The 22567-nt window shown below is 37.2% G+C and overlaps 1 protein-coding gene across 6 annotated transcripts; it reads left to right on the top strand.

The window, feature by feature from the left end:
- Nucleotides 1-6128: 6128 nt before the first annotated feature.
- Nucleotides 6129-21518, top strand: LOC102078217 (probable G-protein coupled receptor 149). 6 transcript variants are annotated; one of them, XR_003213773.1, is made up of 7 exons: nt 6129-7442; nt 8912-9092; nt 9252-9754; nt 15383-15526; nt 16363-17657; nt 17763-17843; nt 18203-21518. XR_003213773.1 is itself a non-coding variant. In XM_025898098.1 (5 exons), the coding sequence occupies exons 1-5, from the start codon at nt 6456-6458 to the stop codon at nt 16873-16875; spliced, it is 2328 nt and encodes a 775-aa protein (XP_025753883.1). In that variant the 5' UTR covers nt 6129-6455; the 3' UTR covers nt 16876-21518. The 6 variants fall into 6 exon arrangements, 1 of the variants encoding a protein (XP_025753883.1); XR_003213772.1 differs by having other exon boundaries at nt 18126-21518; XR_003213769.1 differs by having other exon boundaries at nt 17763-21518.
- The last annotated feature ends 1049 nt before the right edge of the window (nt 21519-22567 follow it).

The following is a 22567-nucleotide window of genomic DNA, read 5'->3' as shown; positions in this document are numbered from 1 at the left end:
AAAGTAAAAAATGAATATTCAAACTCAGTCAATTAGTGCTGATGCAAACTGAGTACCAGTGCATATGTCCTTGCTTATGTGAGAGATAAATAAGGGAAACAGCAGCGAACCAAACGTGTATATCGCGAAACTCCTGTCACTGTTTCCGTGGAAACAGGTGCAGAATTGTTTGTGGTCTGATAAGAATTTCTGATGGTCAACTTGGCTTGAGTTGAAATGGCACACACACAAAGTAGAAATGAGCTGTTATGCACTTGACACCCCTAATGTTATTCAATCTCTCTTAAAAAAAAAAACACTTAATTTTTCTCAGGGTGGGTAATAAAATAATGCGTTTCACCATCTAACTACCACTGACATCACCTGATTAGTAGTTCATTATGTAGTGTAACAAAAATCACAAGTAAGTGTTAATCAACACGTTATTGTTTCAAAGCAAGCACACACTGCTTCACCTTTATAAGTATTATTGTAAATAATCCCTAGATTTGAGCATTTGAATAATTACATATTAACTACACTGTATTATTACTTTGTTAAAAACCCTAAACTACAGAAGGAGAAGAAGAATCTGCTCACAAGTCTGGATCATTTGTGATATATGACAACACTGCATGCAGATTACTAACACATCTGCACACATTATATCAGATCTCAGTCATTCACAGGTGCATACAGCAGAGAACCAAATGCACAATAAATGCACATCTCTTCAAATAAATGTACAGGCTCAAATGCATTACCAGTTTCATTTGAATTTTATCTGCACAATTTTAAAAGCATTCTGAAAAAGTACTGACAAACAGACAAGCAGTGAATGTGCTGATTTATGTGTTGATTTTAGACATTTTTTCAGCCTGCTTGCTTAATATAATAACTGCAAAAGCCCACGGTTTAATAGCAGAGAGGGTCCTTGTCCTTCAGCCTGCTCACCATGCACCTTTTCTCTTTCTGTTTTTCAACACTGCCTTTATTAAATATATAAATTCCAGTAAAAATAGAAAAAAAAAAGTTACTGCAGAATCGAGGTGAAATTCAAAATACAAGGTTAGTTTAACTGGGCACATCTTTTAGTATGTCCCATTTTCAGTGATGATATTTTAAAAATAGGGTTGACATCATTTACTTGAAGTTTAATTTATATTCAAAATGTACTTTTATGTACCTAAACTTTACTAAACGTCTGTGTGTGTATTATGCACACAAATATTTGATACCTCCTAGTGGGGATTTTTAACATGCACTGAAAAGAATGTTCTTTAAACCAGAAAACATATAATTTATGTATATTTTCCATTAATAAAAACCAACCTCGGGGTAATTTGGAATGCAATCAAAAAGTTACAGGAACAAGAAATGAAAAGGAAAAGCCTTATCTTATTTAAATTTGGTAACTTACGCATTTGGGAATATATTTCTGGTGCACTTTTGGACCATTTTCAGCATGGCTGTAAGTCCCATTATTTTCTGCAGCAGTTGAGCCTCTGCAGTGGACACTAAATCGCTTCCAGCATGTCAAAACATGACTTTTCAACTTGATTTAAATTTTTGAGATATGGACTAAGTTGCACAAGGCACAAGGAAACTCTGAGCTAGCAGGAAAGAGCAGTTCTGTTCGAAAAGAAGAAAAAGAGAGAGAAGCATGCTCCCTATCTCGCTCTTCATCTGACTGGCTTTGAATATTCTTCAGCTGGAAAACACTGGAAACATCTTGGTCATAGCTGGAGATCCTGGTCTCATCACACTGCCCAAAATATTTTTGAGTTTGCTAATGCTTAATCTCTGCACAAGTTTGAGGCATGTCAGCCTGAAAATTGTTAAGCGGTCTAAATTGGATAAACAGGGAGTGATCTAAAAGATGCAGTGATCCTGGAAACTATCTTACATACTTGAATGAAAATTCAGCCAATTGGTTTGGATTTGTGGATCTGTTCACAGGATATTTGATTACACACCGTACTCTCTCTATATATATATAAATATACACACCTTACAGTTAATAGTATATGCATATACAAATGATGTTGTATTCTTCAACCAACCTTAATCAATGTTTTCATTTAGCAGAAAACACAAGAACTAGTCAGCAGACACACAGCCATGGTTCATAAATTAAAATGTCTAATATGTGTAGTGTCAGTCATGTAAAAAAGAAAGGTTTCATAGAACTCTATGCAGTCTTGTGAAATCTCACAATGTTTCCTGGAGGAACCCCTCCAGACCCTCCGGACTTCCTGGAGTGGACCAAGCAATCTCCCCAAGGCCAGATCATCCAGTACTCAGAAAAACGGCAAAAAACCCAGAAGCTACATCTTAGAACTGACAGGCCTAAGATAGTATGTTAAATTTTAATGTTTACAACAGTACATTTGGAAAGACTGAATACTGTTTGGAAAGGCTGCCAGGAGAAAGCCGCTTCTCTCCAAAAAGTGGATGCCAGCAAACCACAAGACTTCTGGAACAATGTCAATAAACATGCAACACATGCAATAAACCAAACACAGTTCATCTGTACAAACACCTCATATCAACTGTCAGCACAGCTGAGGAGGGGGGATGATTTTGGCTTATTTTGTAGCCACAGAACCCAGACATTTTCTAATCATTGAGTTGACCATGAACCCATGGCATCCTACAGTCAGATGTGAAGCCCTCTGTCTCACAGATAAAGCTTAGATCAAATTGGCTCATGCAATGAGTTCAAGCACATCGACAAATCATCTGCTGTAACTGGGTAAGAAAGAAAGTTTAGACCTCAAGCCAACTGAATGCTGTCAGAGGACCTTAAGAGAGTTGTGCATAAACAAAAGCCCACAAACCATTATGAACTGAGGCAACGTTGTGAATGCATGGAAAGAACTGCTTACTCCAAATCAAATTCAAATTCAAATTTTATTTGTCACATACACAGTCATACAGTACAGTACGATATGCAGTGAAATGCTTAGACAACTGCTTGTGACCTAAAGAAAAAAAGACTATAGGATAGGAAATAAATATGAAAATTAAAATGAAGGGTGAATTTAACTAGGAAAGAATAAATAAAATGTAAAAATTAAAGTTAAAAATAAAATAACTGTACAACAAAATACACAATACACAAATACCCAATATAGAAATGTATAAAATATATGAAGAAATATAGAACAACTATGGGACTGGTTTCTGCTCACCTACTGACATTAGGTCAGATATTTGTTCTCCTTTTAGTTTAGATTTTGCCGCTAAAAACCTAATTGCACAAAGCCATTTGATTCACCGTTGCACTTCTATGAAAACATTATTTAACACAGGTGTAATGTGTCTTTTAGACATTTCTACTCACTAATGCTGGACTAATTTGTTTGTACCATACAAGTTTTAACGATTACATTAGATATAATTTGGATCTCAAAGTCACTTTAATTCTAAAAACAGCATTTGAACAATGCTAACATGCACCAGCTGTATTTTACATGGTACACTCAGCAGAGAATTAAGTGTTGAGCAATTATAAATTCATGGCACTAACTATTCATCCTCCTCTCTCTTTTATGCAAATATAATCTTCCATCCTGTTTCTGTCTCTATATCTCTGTGTCAAGTGCTGCTTCATTAATATTTGATGTGACTTAGGATAATGATGCACTTAGACACTCTGTGTTTATATGTGTGTATGTGCATGCAGGTGTGGGTACATTTGTGTTTAGAGAGAGGAAGAGGAGCTGCACTCCAGCAGCTCTACAGTTTAAAGTTACAAGCTGTGATCTACCACCAGAGGCCAGTAAGCAACAGAGGATTGTTAGTTTTATATTTGTACATTTATTCATGTATATGATGCAATGCAGTACATCATTTATGAATCTGAAGGGCATGTGAACAGTATATTACAATCATCAATCATTGATTAGCTGTTTCCTTTTCATGGTCCCGATGAACTACACCAAGGTTTTACTTCAAAGTATTCCCATGGTTTTGATTTCATATGGAAGCCAATATTACAGTAAAATGATTTATTAGATGTGGTAAGATGGCTGTAATTCTCAAATGAAGCTCTTTATTAGTTTGAATATAATTTTATTTTCCTTCATGGGACCTCATTAATCGGTGGACACACCAATAAAAATGTCAGATGTTACAAAGCACATGTTCCATGTTAACACAAGGACAATGCTAGCCATAGCAAGCCTCATTTGAAAGATTTAAACGACGTGCAACAACACACAATGTAATAAGAATAAAATTTATGTTAGAGTCTATGCAGATTTGCCCAGGGTAAACTCTGTTTACCCTTATAGTGGTTCTCATGCATGTGTGTCAGTCTGCAGATGGAGGAAGTTCTTTTATCATGTAGCTAGAAAACAATGACAAGTAAGTTGTGGTTGTGCTGGGGATATGCAATAAATGTTTCATCAGCCAAGCAGGAATTTGTATTTATGTATTACAATGGCCTTGAATTTAACTATGATTGTATAAAGGATTTTTTTTTTACTTCTTTTTTTAAGACTTAAAATGTGGATTCTATGATAGCCATTTACTGATGAGATTATTTATATATTTATTTATGGAATTCATAACTGAGCTACATTAAAATTTGTATTTGAAACACACTCACTCTCTTTTTCTGATACGCCCCTGTTGTTTTCACCCAGGGCCAGATAACCTCGGCGTATATCCATAATGCATGGGTGCTTGTATCTATATGTGTTTGCTATGATTAATATTTATTTTCTAGCTTTTAATAGGATGTACTGTTTTGTTTTGTTCTGTAATTGACACTGACATGAGGATATTAATAACTTATTCAAAACTGTATACACCTACTGTTAAATATTCTACTGCAGTAAATAATTTTCAGTGGTGTATTTCTTCTGTTCAACCTCTGCAGCGAACTGACTTGAATGAAAATGTACTTTAGTTCTTTTTTCCATTAACAGATAATGACGGTGTTAGCTTTTCTAACAGATCACGTGACCCTGCATTTACTCTGTTCCTCATCCAAGCACTTTTTCACAGTGTTTATGAATTTATTTTACAGAGCTGCACACTTACCTTGCGCTCACATGAACAAACCACTGCATGCAGTACACACACAGAGATAGACACACATAAAGTAGGTCACCTTGATGTGTGACGCTGTGCTCAGCTGGTATATTTGTGTGTGTTTGTGTGTATGTGTGTTTTAGTGTTTATGTACCCTTGTGGATTGTGTTTTTGTCCTTTTACATTCCCCTCTGTGTCCTCCTGCCCCCCAAGAGAGTTGAGTCATTAGAATAGCTGGAAGTCACTTAGCCCAAACTATAATTTAATTACAGGACCTGAAGTCAGATGCACTTACACTCAGGAGCATCCACAGATAATGATATCATACAGTGAGAAAGAACATGAGGAGTGTAAATAAATGAGCCTGAGCTGTCACCATGCATTTCTGTGCATATTTGCGCCAAGGGCATAAGACCAAAAAGCTATCAACAATGATAACAAAGCACAACACAGGAGGTGTTGTTTCTTTTTCTTGGAAAAACAAAAGTAAATGAATGTTCATAATATTCTTTATCACAATATTAGAAAAAAATACATCATGTAGTAGTTCTCTGTGACACAGCTTCCCTTACAGATAAGGGTAATTTATTTCTATACACTTCAGAACCTTTGCCATGCTTTTTGTTCATCTTACTTTATGAGTACTTTTCAAATCTAAGGACATGGGATCATTTAAAAACAGACATGCAAGCACTTACAGTAAACTGGCCTTACTCTGTTTCCAGAAAGCATCCACCCCACATGATTCCCTTATTATTTTAGCCCTGGCATTTAGTTTCCTGACTCCATTAAGCAAAAAAAAAAAAAAAAAAGCGCCGGGGGGGTGAAAACAAAGCAATGAAAACCAATCTGCTGAAAATGGCTCATACATTCCGTGTAGATGGATTTCAAATGGAATTATTCAGTAAGTGATGGCTCCACCATTACACAGAAACACAAATCTGAATTGGCTAAAATAAATAAACAAATGCATGAATAAGACCTTCTACTTTTTATTATTTGCATTAAATTCTGTCAAAGGGCTTGTTCAGACTATTGGATTATTGATTATTGGAATGACTCGAGCCATGACACAAATAAAAATGCACCCTGATGAATAGAACCGGTTGTAGTAGTGTGCTGCGTTTGGCTCAACCCTCCAGTGACTGCCGTGAAAGTAACCACTGATGACGACAGCGCGTAAATCAGCAGCTGGAAACGAGAGGCACTCTGGCTGCGCGGTTTGAACGGTGGACACAGGTGCCTCCCGACACACTCTCACCAGCTCCACATCCAAGAGACTGGAAAGCGTCTGCACACGTTCTCAGTTGGATGGTGATTTTCTAAAAACATGAGCCGAATGCTCTGCTGTTCTCGCGTCGTTCCAGCGTGGTAAACTTTACAAGCTAATGAGTCAAATTTGAACACTTAAAAGTGCCAAAAGAGGCAGAACAATGAATTCACTGGAGATGTCTACGACGTATCAGAGCTCCCCGGCGCCTAACCAAAGCTACCTTCCAACTACCGCCACCTACGACACGCCAGACCCCTCCGGGATGGAGAGGCAAATCCGCCTGCTGCTTTTCGGTTTGTGCGTAACCATCGCTGCTGTAACGTTAGTTGGAGGTGTGTATTCGCTGCTGTCTGTCCTCCGGATGAGGAAAAAAACCTCCCTGTGTGTCATTGTGGCTTCCATGTCGGTGGACGACCTGCTCAGTTTGGTCCCACTCGCTTTATTCATGCTCCTTCAGTGGGAAGCAAATGGAGGTGAAGGGTCGGGCAGCCTGTGCACTTTATCTGGACTTCTGTACGTGTTCCAAGGTGTTTCGAGCAATATGAAGGCTTGCCTTATAGCAGCCTACACTTTTTATGTCACCAAGAGATTCGGAGTGCTTCAATCTGTGCGCCGGCCACTGAGAGTAATGTGGGCTATTGCCGGTGTGTGGGCGGTCAGCCTGGCCGTCAGTGTCCTACCTTTATGCGGATGGGGAAGCTTTACGCCGGCCTCTCTCGGGTGTTTCCCAGAGAGCGACAGTTTTTACATTTTGCTGCTCTTCTCTTTATATTTTCTGTGTTTTTGCGGCTTGTTATTTTTCTTTATTCCCCTCACTTACCAGCTGCTTTGCTCCAGGGAGCCCCAAAGGACTTTATTGTACCCCAGCTATCTGGAAATGGCAAGAGGATTGAGTGGGACCGCTCCTCTCTGTGATCTCCAGTCCTTTTCCCGGGATAGCCTGAATAAAAGTTTCGGGGCGTACAACGAACTGAGTCCAAGTTCGTGCGGGACAGAGCTCAGGGAGAAAGAGGACAGCAGTTTGTCCCCAGTATCTGCCAGTGATCAAAGGACAGCTACTGTCGGGGATACGCCTGTGGTGTTTGCACAAAAGCGCTTCTCTATGATCCTGGCGGTTGTCAGAGTTATTTTATGGATGCCAATGATGGTAAGAAGCCCCATAAAAGCACATGTCCTAGTAATTGGTGCCAAAAACAACACCATAATAACTTTTTAGCAAATGGCCTGCCGAGCCATTGATCTACTTGGCTTGGAACCTTTTAGTTGCATTACCTTGAAATGAAACCATTTATTATTCATTTAGTTGGAATGGTATTCAGCGCTCGGTTTGTAGAAAATCTATGAAACTCCAACCGAAATCTAACACGAAACCGCCTCATTATTTTAGAACAACCTCTGGCCAACAAAATAAAACCTCAATACCTAATCGTAAAGTAAAATCACTTTAACCCAAGGTCTCTGTTTGGCTTCATATAGCTACACAGATTGTTTTGGTGATTTAATCTGTGAGGTGAGCAGATCACTGAAAATAACCGTTCTATAGTATGTATGTGGCCAAGGGTGACGTCAATAGCCACCATCTGATCAAATCCACGAAAGTGGTTAACAGCCAATTAGAGATAGCTGGGTCTCTGTGTGGCACGCGGCTGAACAGTATCCCCTAATCAAATCACAGTTCTTGGCGGCGCATATGCTGTGAGCTATAAGGGTTAATAATGTGGAGGGGAAATAAAGTGGAGTCGTTTGATAGAAGTGTTTTGTTCTCTTTTTACTTCCTGTGTCACTAAAAATGAATGAAATTCCTTATTTTGTTTAAGACTCCATCAGAAATCCTTCACAGTGTGTCTGAGGGCACATTGTGAATGATGTCCTTAGTTGGCAGAGATTGAAATGTGGAATTTATTAATAAATTGGAATCTTTGAATTATGGTTTGCTGTCTGTCTTGTAAAACCTTGATATTTTTTAAAAGAAGTTTTTTTTATGCATTTTTTTTCTATTTCACAAAATAACCTCCCTAAAAGGCATTGAGAACAATAGTTTGCAAGTTTTATGTAACACCTTTAGGGCACTATTCACTGGGTTTGCTTTGTGAAATACATCCACGCTTTGCAACACCAAGTGCCTCTGTTACAACAGTTGTTCTTGTTCAAATAGAAAAAAGAAAAGAAAGTGTAGGTGATAAATGCTGTGCAGCAGTGATGGACAAATAGAATTGGCATTCCAAACTTGCAACCCTTTCAGATGAATAAAAACAAATGATGATTAATATGAAAATGTCAAGATCTCACTAGTCAGAAATATAGTAATTTCACAAGTTTTGTTTCCATGGATTAGACTATTTTCATTGGTGTTGGTTTTATTTTACCTGTATTATCTGTAGTCATCTTTAAAATTGAGCACACACAGGTGAAATGCTGAAGTGCCGCTGGCCCAAATAGCATTTTTAAACTGGAAAACAGAACATAGGAAAATTAAAATCAAGAAAGCCCAGTATGTGTGAAAGGTCTGTGCAATTTATTTTCATTCATGTGTCTCCCTCCCACAACTTCCTCATGCATATTAAATCAGAGACTCCTCAATGACTTAATTTTTCTCCTTTTTTCCCCCCCTCACAGACTTTGGTACTGGTGCGCCACGCAATCAATGCACGCAGCTCCTCCCTGGAGACTTTGAGCTTCTTTCTCACTCTGCTTGCGCCTGCGGTCACTCCGTTATTCATGCTTTCTGAGCGCTGGATCCACATGCCATGTGGCTGCTTCATTAACTGCAAGCGGGAACCAACACCAGAACCCTCAGGTAGATGATGGCACAGCACAAATTAACTAACTGTGCAAAACCAAATGTCTTTTTACACAGTAAAAGCAAAAACATGTGTTCCAGCGTGGTACAGGGGGAAAAGGTGATGATTTTGCAGGGTGAAGAAAATAATTTTTTTCTCACTTTTCTTTCTCACAGTGATGAAAAGAAGATTTAAGTTCAACCTTTCCTTCCAACAAGGCTACGGAGTGTACAAGTTGTCACATGCCACCATGTCACATAACAGTCCTCCCATTGAGAAGCCTGCTTATCACAGCCTTTTTAACTGTGACTTCCCTAATGCCCGTCATGATGTGCTTGAAAGTGGTGCACTCTGTAGGCTGGGGCCCAATTTTGATTTCAGCACCACATGCCCAGTGGACAGCTCCTCTCATGCAGATCTTCTATTGGAAGCAGTGGCTGGTGGAGGGGAGGCACTGGCTGATTGTGCTCCACTTCCCCATGAGAACCATGGGAATGATGAGAAATTCCGCTGTGTCCCTTCGCTGGCTTCTCATCACCGGGAACAGGATCATAGTCTCACTGACACGTCATCAGTGTTTGAGGGGCCTGAGAGGAGGCTTTCACATGAGGAGTGTCGGAAAATCGAGCTGACAGACTGGGAGTGGTGCAGGAGTAAATCCGAGAGAACACCCAGACAGGTACACCAGCATTCAGTGTAACCAGTTTATTTGTTGGCTCTTGAACCATTAAATGAATCATTTGTGTCTGTCACTCTGTGGTTTATGGCTGGCATTAGGCGATTTTTCCACACACTGCCACTCTATTGCTTTCATAAATTAATCAAAGAAACCTTGGCTTTACCATGCAACGTGCAGTAACATAGTGTTGTGGTGATCATTTAAGAGTAATTAGTGTTTCGTGACCATGAAACAGACACATTTTATAATCTCCCTTCGTGCATTTACATTTTGTTTGAAAGGAAATTAAATTTTTTTATTGTGGTCCACTTGTATAGAGACACAGGACGATAGACAGTGGAATAGGGTGCAATATTTACACAGCCAGTCTTTAAGGAAGTGTTTAATGAGAAAGGCTTACATACTGTTGGTTTGGGGGGGGGGGGGGTTTCCACATCTAAAAATATGCCTCTTTATAATCAAGCTGACAGCCTTGGAACTGTGTGTGAGATTTAGATAAAATGTTTAAAATCCTCTCTCCTCTCCTCTCCTCGCATATTCTTATCTGTGCTGAGCTTTTATCACGTATAGAGCAATCGATCAAGTTACCGCACACCATTTTAGTAACCAATGCCAGCCTGTCTTTCAAAACCAAATATACATCCACAAACTTAAGATTTATTATGTCTAGTGAATTTCTTTTTTTTAAGTTGGAGGAATGTGCAGCTTTAAAATGCTGACAGTTTAAAGATCAGCATCAGTGAGATTCGTTGGATTTTAGCTCCCTTGTGTGTGTTTATGAACGATTTGTGCAGGTTAAATTTTGAGTTAAAGTTGAATTTAAAAAACAAACAAACAAAGAAACAAAATTATTTCCAATTCATTCTGTAGTTCGAGTTTAATCAAACACACACATTGATTCAGTATATACTGTGTAGTGGTGTTTCTATATCGAGACTCAAAGTTATCATTTATTCAGGTACTCAATATTTTACTCTATCCACTAGCAAAGTCAAAGAGCACTAAAGCTTGAGACAGTTTGCTAGCGACCACTATCCACTAATCCATTTTAATCCATTTCTTTCTTTGTTGTTGACATCCTGTGTTCTTATAATACCAGAAGCTTAATTCTCTTTGTGTTTTGCTAGAGCCAACTGAATTGTTAAACAAGGACAAAGCAGTAAAGGCCTAATGATTAATGTATCCTGGCATTGGAGATAACAGACACAGATGAGAGAGCAGCCTCACTTGTGAAACAGAGCAGCCACAGGCATTAACTTTGAAACCAAACTCTGACTTTTAGAACAATAACATTATCAGACTTGATATAGGCTCATTCAGTAGACTGTGGATGGAAACAGACATGGAAACATACAGGCATGTACACACATGAACACATGCTGTAGCTGTCTCTCCTTCTTTTTCTGTCTCTGCTCTACTTATAAGTTTGAAATGTTTCACTCTGAAAATCACCAGAGGGTGGAAAATCCATGGAGCATGCATCTACAGCTTGGTTTTGGCACTCACTTTGCATCATGTATAAGTCTAAGATGCTCACTGCTGGCGTGTGTGTTTGTGTGTGTATGTGTGTGTGTTTCCCTGCCCTACTTCTCAGTATACTAGTCTATATATATATATGTCTCTCTAGGCCTTAATCATTGATTGGGGTCTTTAAATGTGGAATCACGATTACTGTGCAGTTTACAAACAAACATAAAAACACTGCCAAACAACAAAGAAAAATGAAGCCTTTTTTTCTGTATCCACCAATCATTACGTTCCTCAAACACATTTACAAAAGACATAAAGAAACACACACACAACATGTTATTACTGTATAAATACAGAAAGCCAAACAACAGATGAAAGACAAGCCAAAATACTTTGTGATTTATAGTTCTCCCAAGCTGTGTTTTGTTCCGTGTTAGCAGACTAGATGTCATTACCCATCGTCTTTTCTCCTTACTGTCAGCCCATCTGGCCTTCAGGAGCCAGGGAAAGAGCTGGAATTAGAGCTTAAACACATCTTTACCCTCTCTGTGACATATCTGTTAGCAAGCACAGAGTTGGGGTGCACTTACAAGCCCTTTTCCCCAAGAGGAAATGGAGAACTTATGTGCATTAAGGTATGGAGGACTGAAACCAATTTACTCTATAGAAAAGATTGTCCAATGCAATGAAATATAGAGACTTAAAAAATATTGACTTTGAATAGGTATGAAATTGATACAACTTAAATAATAGATTACTGTATGTGTGTATGCTGGCACTTCAATAATGTATTAAAGATGTGAAATAAGCAAATGTGACATGCTGACAACCTGATGCTTTGCTGTCCTAATGTTTATCCTTATTTAGTGTATTTGAATACCAAGATTTTAATACCAACTAACCTTAAACACAAAGAACTACACAAGCTTATGGGAATGCTTTTAATCAGTAATTGAGAATAACTTACTTAGTGTTTACTTACTTATTATTTAACAGTTCAGTTCTTAAGCTATTACCTTCTGCATCACTCTACAGTCCCAATAAATCAGGTTTTGTTTTTATTTTATTTTATTTTATTTTCAAATGACCTGTTTACAAACAAACAGGCAAGTTATATTGTTCTCTTACAATCTGGGGGTACTTCAGATAACTATAGGACACACGTGTTTACTTTGGAACAACAGTCTCAACAGTCATTCCTGTAGGAGGCACAAAACTCTGTTTACTGATGTTCATTTATGTTTCATTTACATGTGTAACCACAAGTTACACTGGCTGTATTCAAAATTACTTCTTTCTTCTTCCAATAATTTTTTTAAATTTTAATAAAGATAAACATTACACAAAATGGCTTAATTAAACAATATATAACCTTTTAACAGCAAGTCTTGGTATTCATCTAAAAAGGGAATAAAATATAGTGAAACATCAAAAAATATCTCAGTATTAGTTAACTTCAAAACAGTATTTGTGCTCTTCAGTTGTCACCTGCTGTAAATTAAAAAGGAAAAAAAATTAACTAGATCTAACTTGTTACAGTAAAAGTTATTTACTGTTCCTTAGAAATAAATATTAGTTTTATGCCGATTTTTGATCACAACCTGTGCCTGGACACGTTAGCACCCATGTACAGTGATTAAAAAATTTATTAGCTTTATTAGCCCAAAAAACAAGAAAACAGATATATTTTAGAAATCTTTCAAAAGCATGTTTTTAAACAAAAAATAACTGAATTCATTCGACGTAATTCATGTGTTTATACTCAAATTTGAATCAGTACACTGGCTTTTTTTTTTCTTTTCTTTTTTTAAGAAAGTCTGGAATTCAGCAAATACAACATTCCACCCCTAATATTTTTTTTTCTGTTTAGGAGTGCAAGTAAGTAACTTTAATTTTTCATAATTAAAGTAATAATAATGTGTTTTACTGTAATTTTCTCCCTTTGTACATTTAACAGTTTATTTCAAAGTTTATGGATAGGGATATTTTAGCACTAAAGGACTTGCACATCTTAGTGGATTAACCAGTACAGAAACATAAAACAAATAATTTGGTAATCACATTGGATGGTCGTTTAATACATTTAAGCACAGTAAAATGTGAATGTTATGATTATTTGGAACTGAATGCATCCTACAGCCTAAAATATGACGTTAAGGCTGCTCTTGCTAATTATCTTACATTAGCTTACTGTCAGCAAACCGGACATGCATACTTACTGGAGGCAGTTTCAACCTGTTATCCAATAGCTGAATCTTACTTGTTTGAGCTATGAATATATGGCAGTCAACCTCTTTCTGGAGTGGCTTTTATAACAGCAATGAGCCCACATGGCATCATAAATTTAATTGGTATATTTCAGTTGTATTTCACGGTATGGAGAGAGTGTCATGCTGTGTGTATAGACTGTAAATAAGTCACTGATTACATTTTTTTGTTATGTGACGCAGATGTCATCATTCCATCTTCTCTTAAATAATATCTGTATTTTGATTCAGTTTTATGCTCACTCACTATTAGTGCAAGTGATTACACCATAACTCTGTTAGCAAATTTTTAAAAAAAGTTATCATCAATGCAAAGGTCAGCACCACGTTTAATGGCGATCCAGTAGTTTTGTTGCCATTTCCCACTGAGGTCGACATCAATTTGGCATAAAAATCAGAACAGACTTACTGTCGGCAATAGGGAAACGGTTCAAAAGATGTTAGAGTACACGGGCGCTATTAGTATTCATTTTAAAATATCATCAAATCTGCATTGGCAGAATTTGAAATTAGCTCCCTTAGTCCCTTAGCCCCCCTTTCCATTCCACCCACTAGAAAAGGATGGTTATATGCATGAAAATATTTGACAACATTCACACCCCACTTGTGCAGGTGAAAGTCTTCTGTGTAGTCCCACCACTTCTTATTTTTTATGCAGACTTTTTTAAAACCTTATATTACTCATTCGATCTATTCTACAAAGAGCTTCAGCTGACCAAAGTCCTCTAGCACAAGTTAGATTTTCGTTGGACAACACAAAAGAGGTGCAAAATGGTTGTTGTGGATTTTTTTTTTTTTTTTAAAGGCATTTCAAAAATAAAAGAAAAAATTAACTTTATTGAGATGGAAAAGGAAAAGCCAGGCGATCCTTTGGGGAGCATGTTAAAATAGTATTTTATATGTAAGATGAAGAAAGGCATGTGAAAATATCCAGAAAGAAATCCATCAGTGTGCTTCCCACATGATGTGCTCTGAACGTTATTTGATTTACGTGACAATGTGTTTTCAGCTCAGCTTTGCAGTCTTTGTCTCTCCCTCTGTGTCTCTCTCCATTCACAATGAGGCAAACATAATGACAGGGAACCAGGCAGATTTGGGGGAGATTGCCAAGAGACTGGCATCTGCTTTGTTTCTGTTGTGCATCATAGTCACTATCAGATTATTATATTTAACTAAATAATTTAGAAGCTTAATTAGACCTGCCACAGGTCTCCCTACTTCTGTGCCACATGATGCTCCTATTTTCCTCTGCCATCAGTATGCACAGTCTCAAACATATCTTCACAGAGGCTCACTTTGATCTACTCTCTAGCATCATAATCTCTACAAAAGCAGTGTAAATGTGTGACTGAAAAATATGAAATATGATTGAAAATGTGAAAATTAAACTAAAAATGTAGACTCATAATTAAAAGCAAGCTGATAAGCTGTTGGAGAAAATTTGCCTGATACTGTGCACTGAAACTTTGCTATTCAAATCTAATAACAACCAAATAATATATCAGTCATTATTTTGTGTTTTTGTTTTTTCACTGAAAGGTCTGTTGGCCTCTACATGCATGAAGTCTTGACATCTCATTTTAACAGCCGAGTGCTGTTGTTAGGGCTCTACATGCAAGCCTCATTAACTCTTGGATAGAAATGATTGGTCAGCACATTCATCTTACTGCACTTGACATCAGGCACATAATGTAACTTCAGTTACTTTAAACAACAGGAATGAGATGGAAAATAAGTTGTAGTCACAGTGAAGTATTAGTTGCTTTGGATTTATTGTCAAGAATATGATGAGCAGCCAAGGCAGAATTTAATAGCAGTTTGATTTTCAAATAAAGATGATGTGCTAAATTGTGACTGAATTTTTGTTCTTTTCTGTGTTTTTCCTGTGCAGCGATCATCAGGTGGTCTATCAATTCCCCTGTGCGCCTTTCAGGGAACTGTATCTTTACAAGCACCTACAGGGAAGACACTGTCTCTCTCCACCTACGAGGTCAGCAGTGATGGTCGAAAGATCTCCCCGAACAATGCCAAAAAGGTAATGGGCATCTCAGCACTCTCTTTGTTTAAACTCACGTTGCAAGACAGAATTTATTTCCTCCGTAGTATGGCATTGTGGGAAATGCTCTTTGCATTCGTACTGAGAATAAATACAAATATGAATCGCTTGCCTACTCCTTTCTTACAGGATATTACATGCTGTGATCGGCAATCACTATAATTTGCTTAAATGTGTTTGTTTGTGTTTAAATTAAAAGAAAGGGGTAAATTATGATTTAGTTAGCTTTAAAAATGTTGTTAGGTACATTTTTAAGCTTTTAAATCATTTTCCAGTCTGTAAGTAAAGCTAGTCTGAAATTAAGCTAAGAGCTGCCTGGTTCTGGCATCATATTTAAGATTTAAGCAAGATAAATATTGTTTGTGGGATCAATTTTACTCTCTTATATAGTCATCAAGAGTGTCATAGTTTTAGCCATTTCTCTCACCATCAAAAACATTCTAGATTATTTCTCCTGTCATGTGCTCCTGATTACAACACAACTCACTTCTACAATCAGCCCTAGAAGACCTTGAATCAGTGAAATGCAGAAAAGGAAATTCCCAGTTATCAATAAATATAAAATATGTCCATATGCAGTATGTAACAAATAAAAAAAAAAAAAAAAAAAAAAAAAATTATTTTCATAAAATGACTAGCTTAAAAAAGTAGCTTTAAAATTTCTTCAGGGAGTTCCACTGGGAAAAGATTAATGGAATAGATTTTTAGAAATCAATTATAACATTGTGAAATATTTTTGTACGACATCAAATGAAATAACAGCTGTATTACAAACTGTGGTCCAAAACAAAACATGAAATCTCTCTTCCCCCCAGGTGGAAGTTTATCGTTCGAAGTCAGTTGGCCATGAGCCCAGTGCAGACGAAACAGCATCCAGAGGCCAGGGTGGAGATGTGAACGCCAGCTGTGTAGGAATGGGGATGGAGATTGGAATGGAGATGGGGATTGGAGCTGGGGTTGGGGACACTAATGTCAAGATCCATCTTGAAGTTTTGGAAATTTGTGACAATGAAGAGGCAATGGACAGCGTCTCTATCATATCTAACATCAGTCAGTCCTCCACCCATGCCCGCTCGCCATCACTTCGTTACTCCCGAAGGGAGAATCGCTTTGTCTCCTGTGACCTGGGTGAGACTGCTTCTTACTCCCTGCTCATCCCCAGCAGTGGCACCACAGAAGCAGAGACCATAAATATCACTATACCTGACACTGTGGAGGCTCATCGGCAGAACAGCCGACGCCAGACACAGGAGAGCTCGGGGTATCATGAGGAGATACAGCTGCTCAATGAGGCCTATAGAAAGCAAGCTGGGGAGAGGGAAGAGTGACATACATACAGAATAATAATAAGGTGGCTCTCTGGAGGAGGTTGAAAAAGCACCTCAGACAGTAAAGGCTGTGAGACAAATTTCCTAATCATTCCACATTTACTTCTTTCTGATCACCACTCTAACAGAGTTGACAGGTGACCCAAATAGAGGCTTAGCTGAAGACCGTAATAGTCTGTTTGCCTACTCTTGTACTTCCTCTTTAGCTAATATCAGGGGAGCACATTTACTGCCTATATGTAGAGTACACAGAGATAGATTAGACTGTAAAATGATATATATTGTAAATCGAGTGGAACACAGACCTATATCAAATGGACAGTAGAAGAGAATCAGTATTTTAGCAGTGCATCTGCTTGTTATCATAGAAGAAGCAGGTAGAAGAAAAAAATCACAGATGTAAAGGAGGAAAAAAGGACCAAGGTGTGATCACGTGTCTGACATGAAACAGCTCCAGCAGACTACGTCACTGGTGACTCAGCTGTGAGGCGAGGGGTCACCTGACCCATGTGTCTGACTCATCTGAGCATGTGTTGTGCATTTTAGTATCTGTGCCCATAGAGATGAGGTTATATGTTTGAGAGCATTGATCTGTGATGTCAGTTAACAAAAATCTTCACATGCTTACCGTGAAAAAAAATGTGTTTATTCTGCATATATTTCTTTGAATTGTTTCATTTTCACCCAGCTACAATGTCTAAAATGTCTATCTGCTATCTAATCTGGGGCTGGGAGGGTAGGGTGGATCCACCATCACTGTTTAGGAAGTAAAACAAGAAGAGGTGAAGCAAGCATTTTTTTTTGTTTTGTTACTTATGCAGAACAGTTTTCTGCCTTGCACATATTTAGTGCAATTTAAATGAGTGACTGTGCATATTTTACCACAGCAGGCAGCATATGAATGTACATTCCAGAACCACTTCGGGGGATCATCTGTCTGCCCGCTCGGTTTGCTTCCCATCCAATCGGTGAGCCACACGGACCTCTTACTTTCCATCTAATACATGCATAAATTCAGGACTGGAGTAAAATTTTCATAGATGGGATTGTGTAAATCAGTATTGTTTGAAAGGGGTTAAGAATGTCTTTCTGAATCATATAAATCTTCATTCTCTCAGATGACATCATTATTTATATGCACATATACATGTATTTGTGTGTACAAAAAACAGTAGAACTGGTATTGAAGACTAATTTTAAAGTATATATGTATTTATGTTTGTTTTATGGTGGTGTCTTCTATATGTTAGCTGTTTGGTTTTTTGAACTTCAACACAACATTGGCACAGCGAGGACTTCATTTGCAAGCTTTTGAATTGTTCTTTAGGGAGTCCCAGCCATCAGCCTCAATGTCTCCCATCCTCCTGAAGACTGTTTTCATTAAAGATTCATACAAGAAAATTGCCTCCAACAGTACTGCGATGCATTCCTAGCTCAAGCGCTCCTAGGCAAAATGTGAGAGTAAATACTGTACAGGCATATGAATCGTGATGAATGTAACACTGTATTCAATGTCAACCATTTCAACTGTTAATGGTGCCAAAGGTTTTTAGCTGAGCAGTGCTCCGTCTTTCCAGCTTAACAGCGTGCATGTGATTCCATTATGTGTTTGTTCTCATTGTTAAACTACAGCTCAGCTTCTGGTCCAGAATTTTCATAAATTCAGCAAGTAATTGTTATTTGTCTTGTTATTAAGAATTCTGAGTTGCACATCAGCTGCACCAGTGTTTGCATGTTTATTCATTCATGTCAACCATCTGGAGCTATTTGGTAACACACAGTTTGGATTCAAATTGAATTATTTACCACAAATTAAAAGGCAAATAAAGTGCAATAGTTAGCTACTTTGGAGAGTGACCTATATAATATGTAACATCATTGGTTGCTGTGCCCCTAGGGTAGGAATGTGACTAATCCACAACAGCTGTATGATGTCTTTATTCTGCTCAGTGTTCAAGACGGCAGAAAATCAGCATCAACAAACATATTTCCTTTATAAGCTATTTCATAGGCAAAATTCAGAAATTGCTCATTATATATTATCTGTGTACAGCTAACAGTTATTTTGAAACCAAATGACAAGATAGTAGGAGAAAATTTAAGAGAACTGCATGAGGCTGCAAAAGCATAACGTAAAAAAAAACAAAACAAAACTGCAATATCAGAAACCTTGACCAGAAGCTATTCCTGATGTTTTCATCAGTTCTCTCTGATTCAAGGACTTTCACCTCCCACTCACAACCTCACTGATTATGCTGAAACAATAAGGTGCAGGTAAGCCTGCATCAAAATGCAGCATCAGTGGCACTGTGTGAGACCTCTAGTACAATATGTGCACCTCTAAAGAGCACAGCACGATTTCTGAAAATGTAAAAATCCAGAAGGAGATAAAATCACTATATTAAAACCTGAGGCTTTTTATTGGAGGTTTTTGAAATTCATCTGGTCAGGGATTGCTTGTATGGATTACAGCTAGCCCCTAGGGTAACAAACATGGTGTATATATGAGCTGTGCACCTGCAACAGTGCTGAAAGGTTCAGGGAATGGAGGCTTGGAGCATATGAAACAGTGCTTTCTTCTTTCATGTCATTTGCTTTCCACAATCCCTCTACTGCTCAAAAGGCTTTACTCCCAGTATGTTTTTTAATACCTTCCCCCAAGTTTGGCAGTATTTTTTTCTGTATCATTTTCTCCCTGACATCCCTTCATTTTGAATCCCCCATCTGTTCTCTTTAGAGTACCCAGCAGAGATATTGATAGTACTCACAGAGTTCAAAATAATGACAAAGATAAAAGAATTGGCAGCTGAAGCAAAAACATGAGTCACTCCCAACTTAAAGTTTACCTGATCACTGTGGATTTATTTTCTTTTTTAATGCCCACAGACACAACCGAATATATTTCTGTCAAAGCTGAACAGGGAGCCTTTGTACAAGCAGGTCCAGTTAGGGATTTAATGAGATGTACTTGATGAAAATGAGATTCTCAAATACAAACTGAAAATAAGATTTTACATAAATTAGTCTTTCACACCAAACTGATAATAAATCATTTCATCGTGACAAATCACTATTCTCTGCTCTGGGAAACTGTCTTCTTTCAAATGCATCTCCTTAATAACAAAATAGCTGAATGTGGAAGTACTGTGTAAGTATTCATTTCACTGATTATAAAAGGAAATGTCTTTGATGGTTCTGATGATCACAGTGGGCGTGAAAAGAAAAATTTAATTTAAAAGTGGCAGTGCATGATATTTCCTGACAGGAACAGAAAGATTAAGGGTGGGATCTACCCTGTCACCTCCCATGAACATCCTGCACAAATCTTTCACACCACTCTTTCTACTCTCTCATCTGTGAAATGTGCTTCATGGCACAGATAGGGTGTCTATTGCTTTTAACTTGCAGGGCAAAGACAGAGTAGAGAGAGGTAAACAATAAGGAAAAAGCACATATTTTCCCCATATGACACTGCTGCTAATTTGAAATAAGAGAATGCAGAGTATAATCCAATTAGATTTGGAGCATTCAGAAACAGAATCAGTGAATGGTGACTATGGAAATGTGAAAACAGCATTTGTAACTGCTACAAAAGTCAGAAGTGAAGATAAAGCCAAAGCAATTAGTGACTGAGGAGAAATGGTTATTTAATAGGCATGTATCACTACTGCTACTAATTGTTAATGTTTTATTTTTCATTTTTAATCTGACAAAAAATTATATTAAAAAACAAAGCTGAAGTGTAGCAGAGCCAGACCCTTTAAGGTGACAGTCAGCAGTCACGGTGAATCTTTTTCATTTGGCAGCAACCTTTAAGGTCCAGATAGCAGGTCATTCCCTAATGTTCCTTAAACTGCAGTGTACCAGTGTGAACCTGGTACAGCAATTACTTTGACAAGACAGACTGTCTTTGTCTGTGCACAGAGGCCCCAGAAGATATTTAGCAATTTAAATAGTCAACAAAAGGTTATTTCAGGGCCTGAACCCTCCTATTAAACTGGTGTCTAATGTATAGACAGATTTAGCAAGACTCTAAACAAATATTTTCTACTTTGGGTAATAAATAAGAGTAAGAGGGCATGAGCATTCTCCGTCAAATACAGAAAAGTACGTGGACAAGTTCAGACTATCAAACTTTGCAACTTGCCCATCGTTAATGAGAAGGTTAATGTGCCAGGGCACTGAGTGAATTCAATTGATTTGGACTGGAACTACCTAAACAATAAACATGAAAACTGTAAAATGACATGTAAAGAAAACTCATGAAAACTTGTGGAAGCATAATTTGTTTCCAGAAAGACCACTCAGATCATCAGGAAAAAAAATCAATCTTCTATCTTAAACAGTTGGATATATTACAAAGGATTCTTCAGATTCACCTCTGTATAAGAACATGTGCAGTGAAGCCAACAGCAAAGACTCTCTTTATAGATAATGGATATTAAATACCACAGAAATGAAAGTAAAAATTAATTAGACACTCTTCCTGAATTCTAAATCATGGAGGTGGGAATCTTAGAGTCTACAGTGCGTTAAGTGAACTTGTATTTAGTGATGAATTCAGTCTAACGTCATTTCCGAGAAATTTTGGAAGTAAAATTTTTGGCATTCTGCGCTTGCACAATACATCTTCAAGTGTACGACTTCAAAAAAGAGGAAGGTTTTTTATTTTATTCTAATTTGTCACATGACTCCAGAGGCTATGTTGAATCCCTCTTTTAGTGTGTTTCCTAAAATGTATTATGTCATTTTACAATCTAAAAAAGAATAAAATTATACTTTTATACTGTTTAAACATTATTCAGTGAGTAATTAACAGAAATGTTTTATGAATTCCCATCATTTCTTTCTTGTTTTTTGTACCATCTGTTTACATTTGCTTGTTTATGTAAAAAAGGACACAAGGTAGTTTTCTTTTTAAATTTACAAATCACGCTAAATAAATGTCATAATTTGAGTTGTAATTGAGTTTTTACATAATATGCTTATCTATGTATGTGGTGGTAATTGAAAACAGTGTACACTTTATTGACAAAAGTACTTGCTTGTCTGCCTTCAAATACATATGAACCTGGGTGACATCCCGTTCAAGATGTTTGGGGTTTAATAGCCCACCCTTTGCAGCTATAACAGCTTTAACTCTTTTCAAAAGGCTTTCCACGAGGTGTGTTTGGGAATTTTTGATCATTCTTCCAGAAGCACATTTATGAGGTCTGACACTGATGTTGAATGAGAACAATGTATTGTATGTAAAAATGTATAGTGTTTAATAAATGTATTAAAATGTCATAAGAACCTATCATAAAAACAAAAACTATCAAAAAATTGTTTGAAACTAAAAAATTATGTTGTTATTTATTAGGTAAAAAGCAAACTGAACTCATGTTTTTATATCCAAATCTGAGATTCAGGAATGAATCAAGCATAACATTTAACTACAAAAGGGTTTTTTTCTCTTCAGGAATGCAAGTTAATAGCTGTAACTTGGCATCTTATTAAAAAAATAATATTATCAATAAATATATATTTTTGAGTGAAAATCTGATTAACTATTATAAAAGCACAAGTATAATTACCAATACTATTAATTAAGGACAGCTTGGGTGTAACTCTTACATTGGGTGGTGGTCTAATAAACTTGTTAAGCACTGCTAGAAATTATACAAGTAACAGGACTGAATGCTTTAGTAAT

Source organism: Oreochromis niloticus, linkage group LG14, assembly GCF_001858045.2.
Source record: "Oreochromis niloticus isolate F11D_XX linkage group LG14, O_niloticus_UMD_NMBU, whole genome shotgun sequence".
NCBI lineage: Eukaryota > Metazoa > Chordata > Actinopteri > Cichliformes > Cichlidae > Oreochromis > Oreochromis niloticus.
This window is presented reverse-complemented; position numbering and strand designations above follow the sequence as displayed.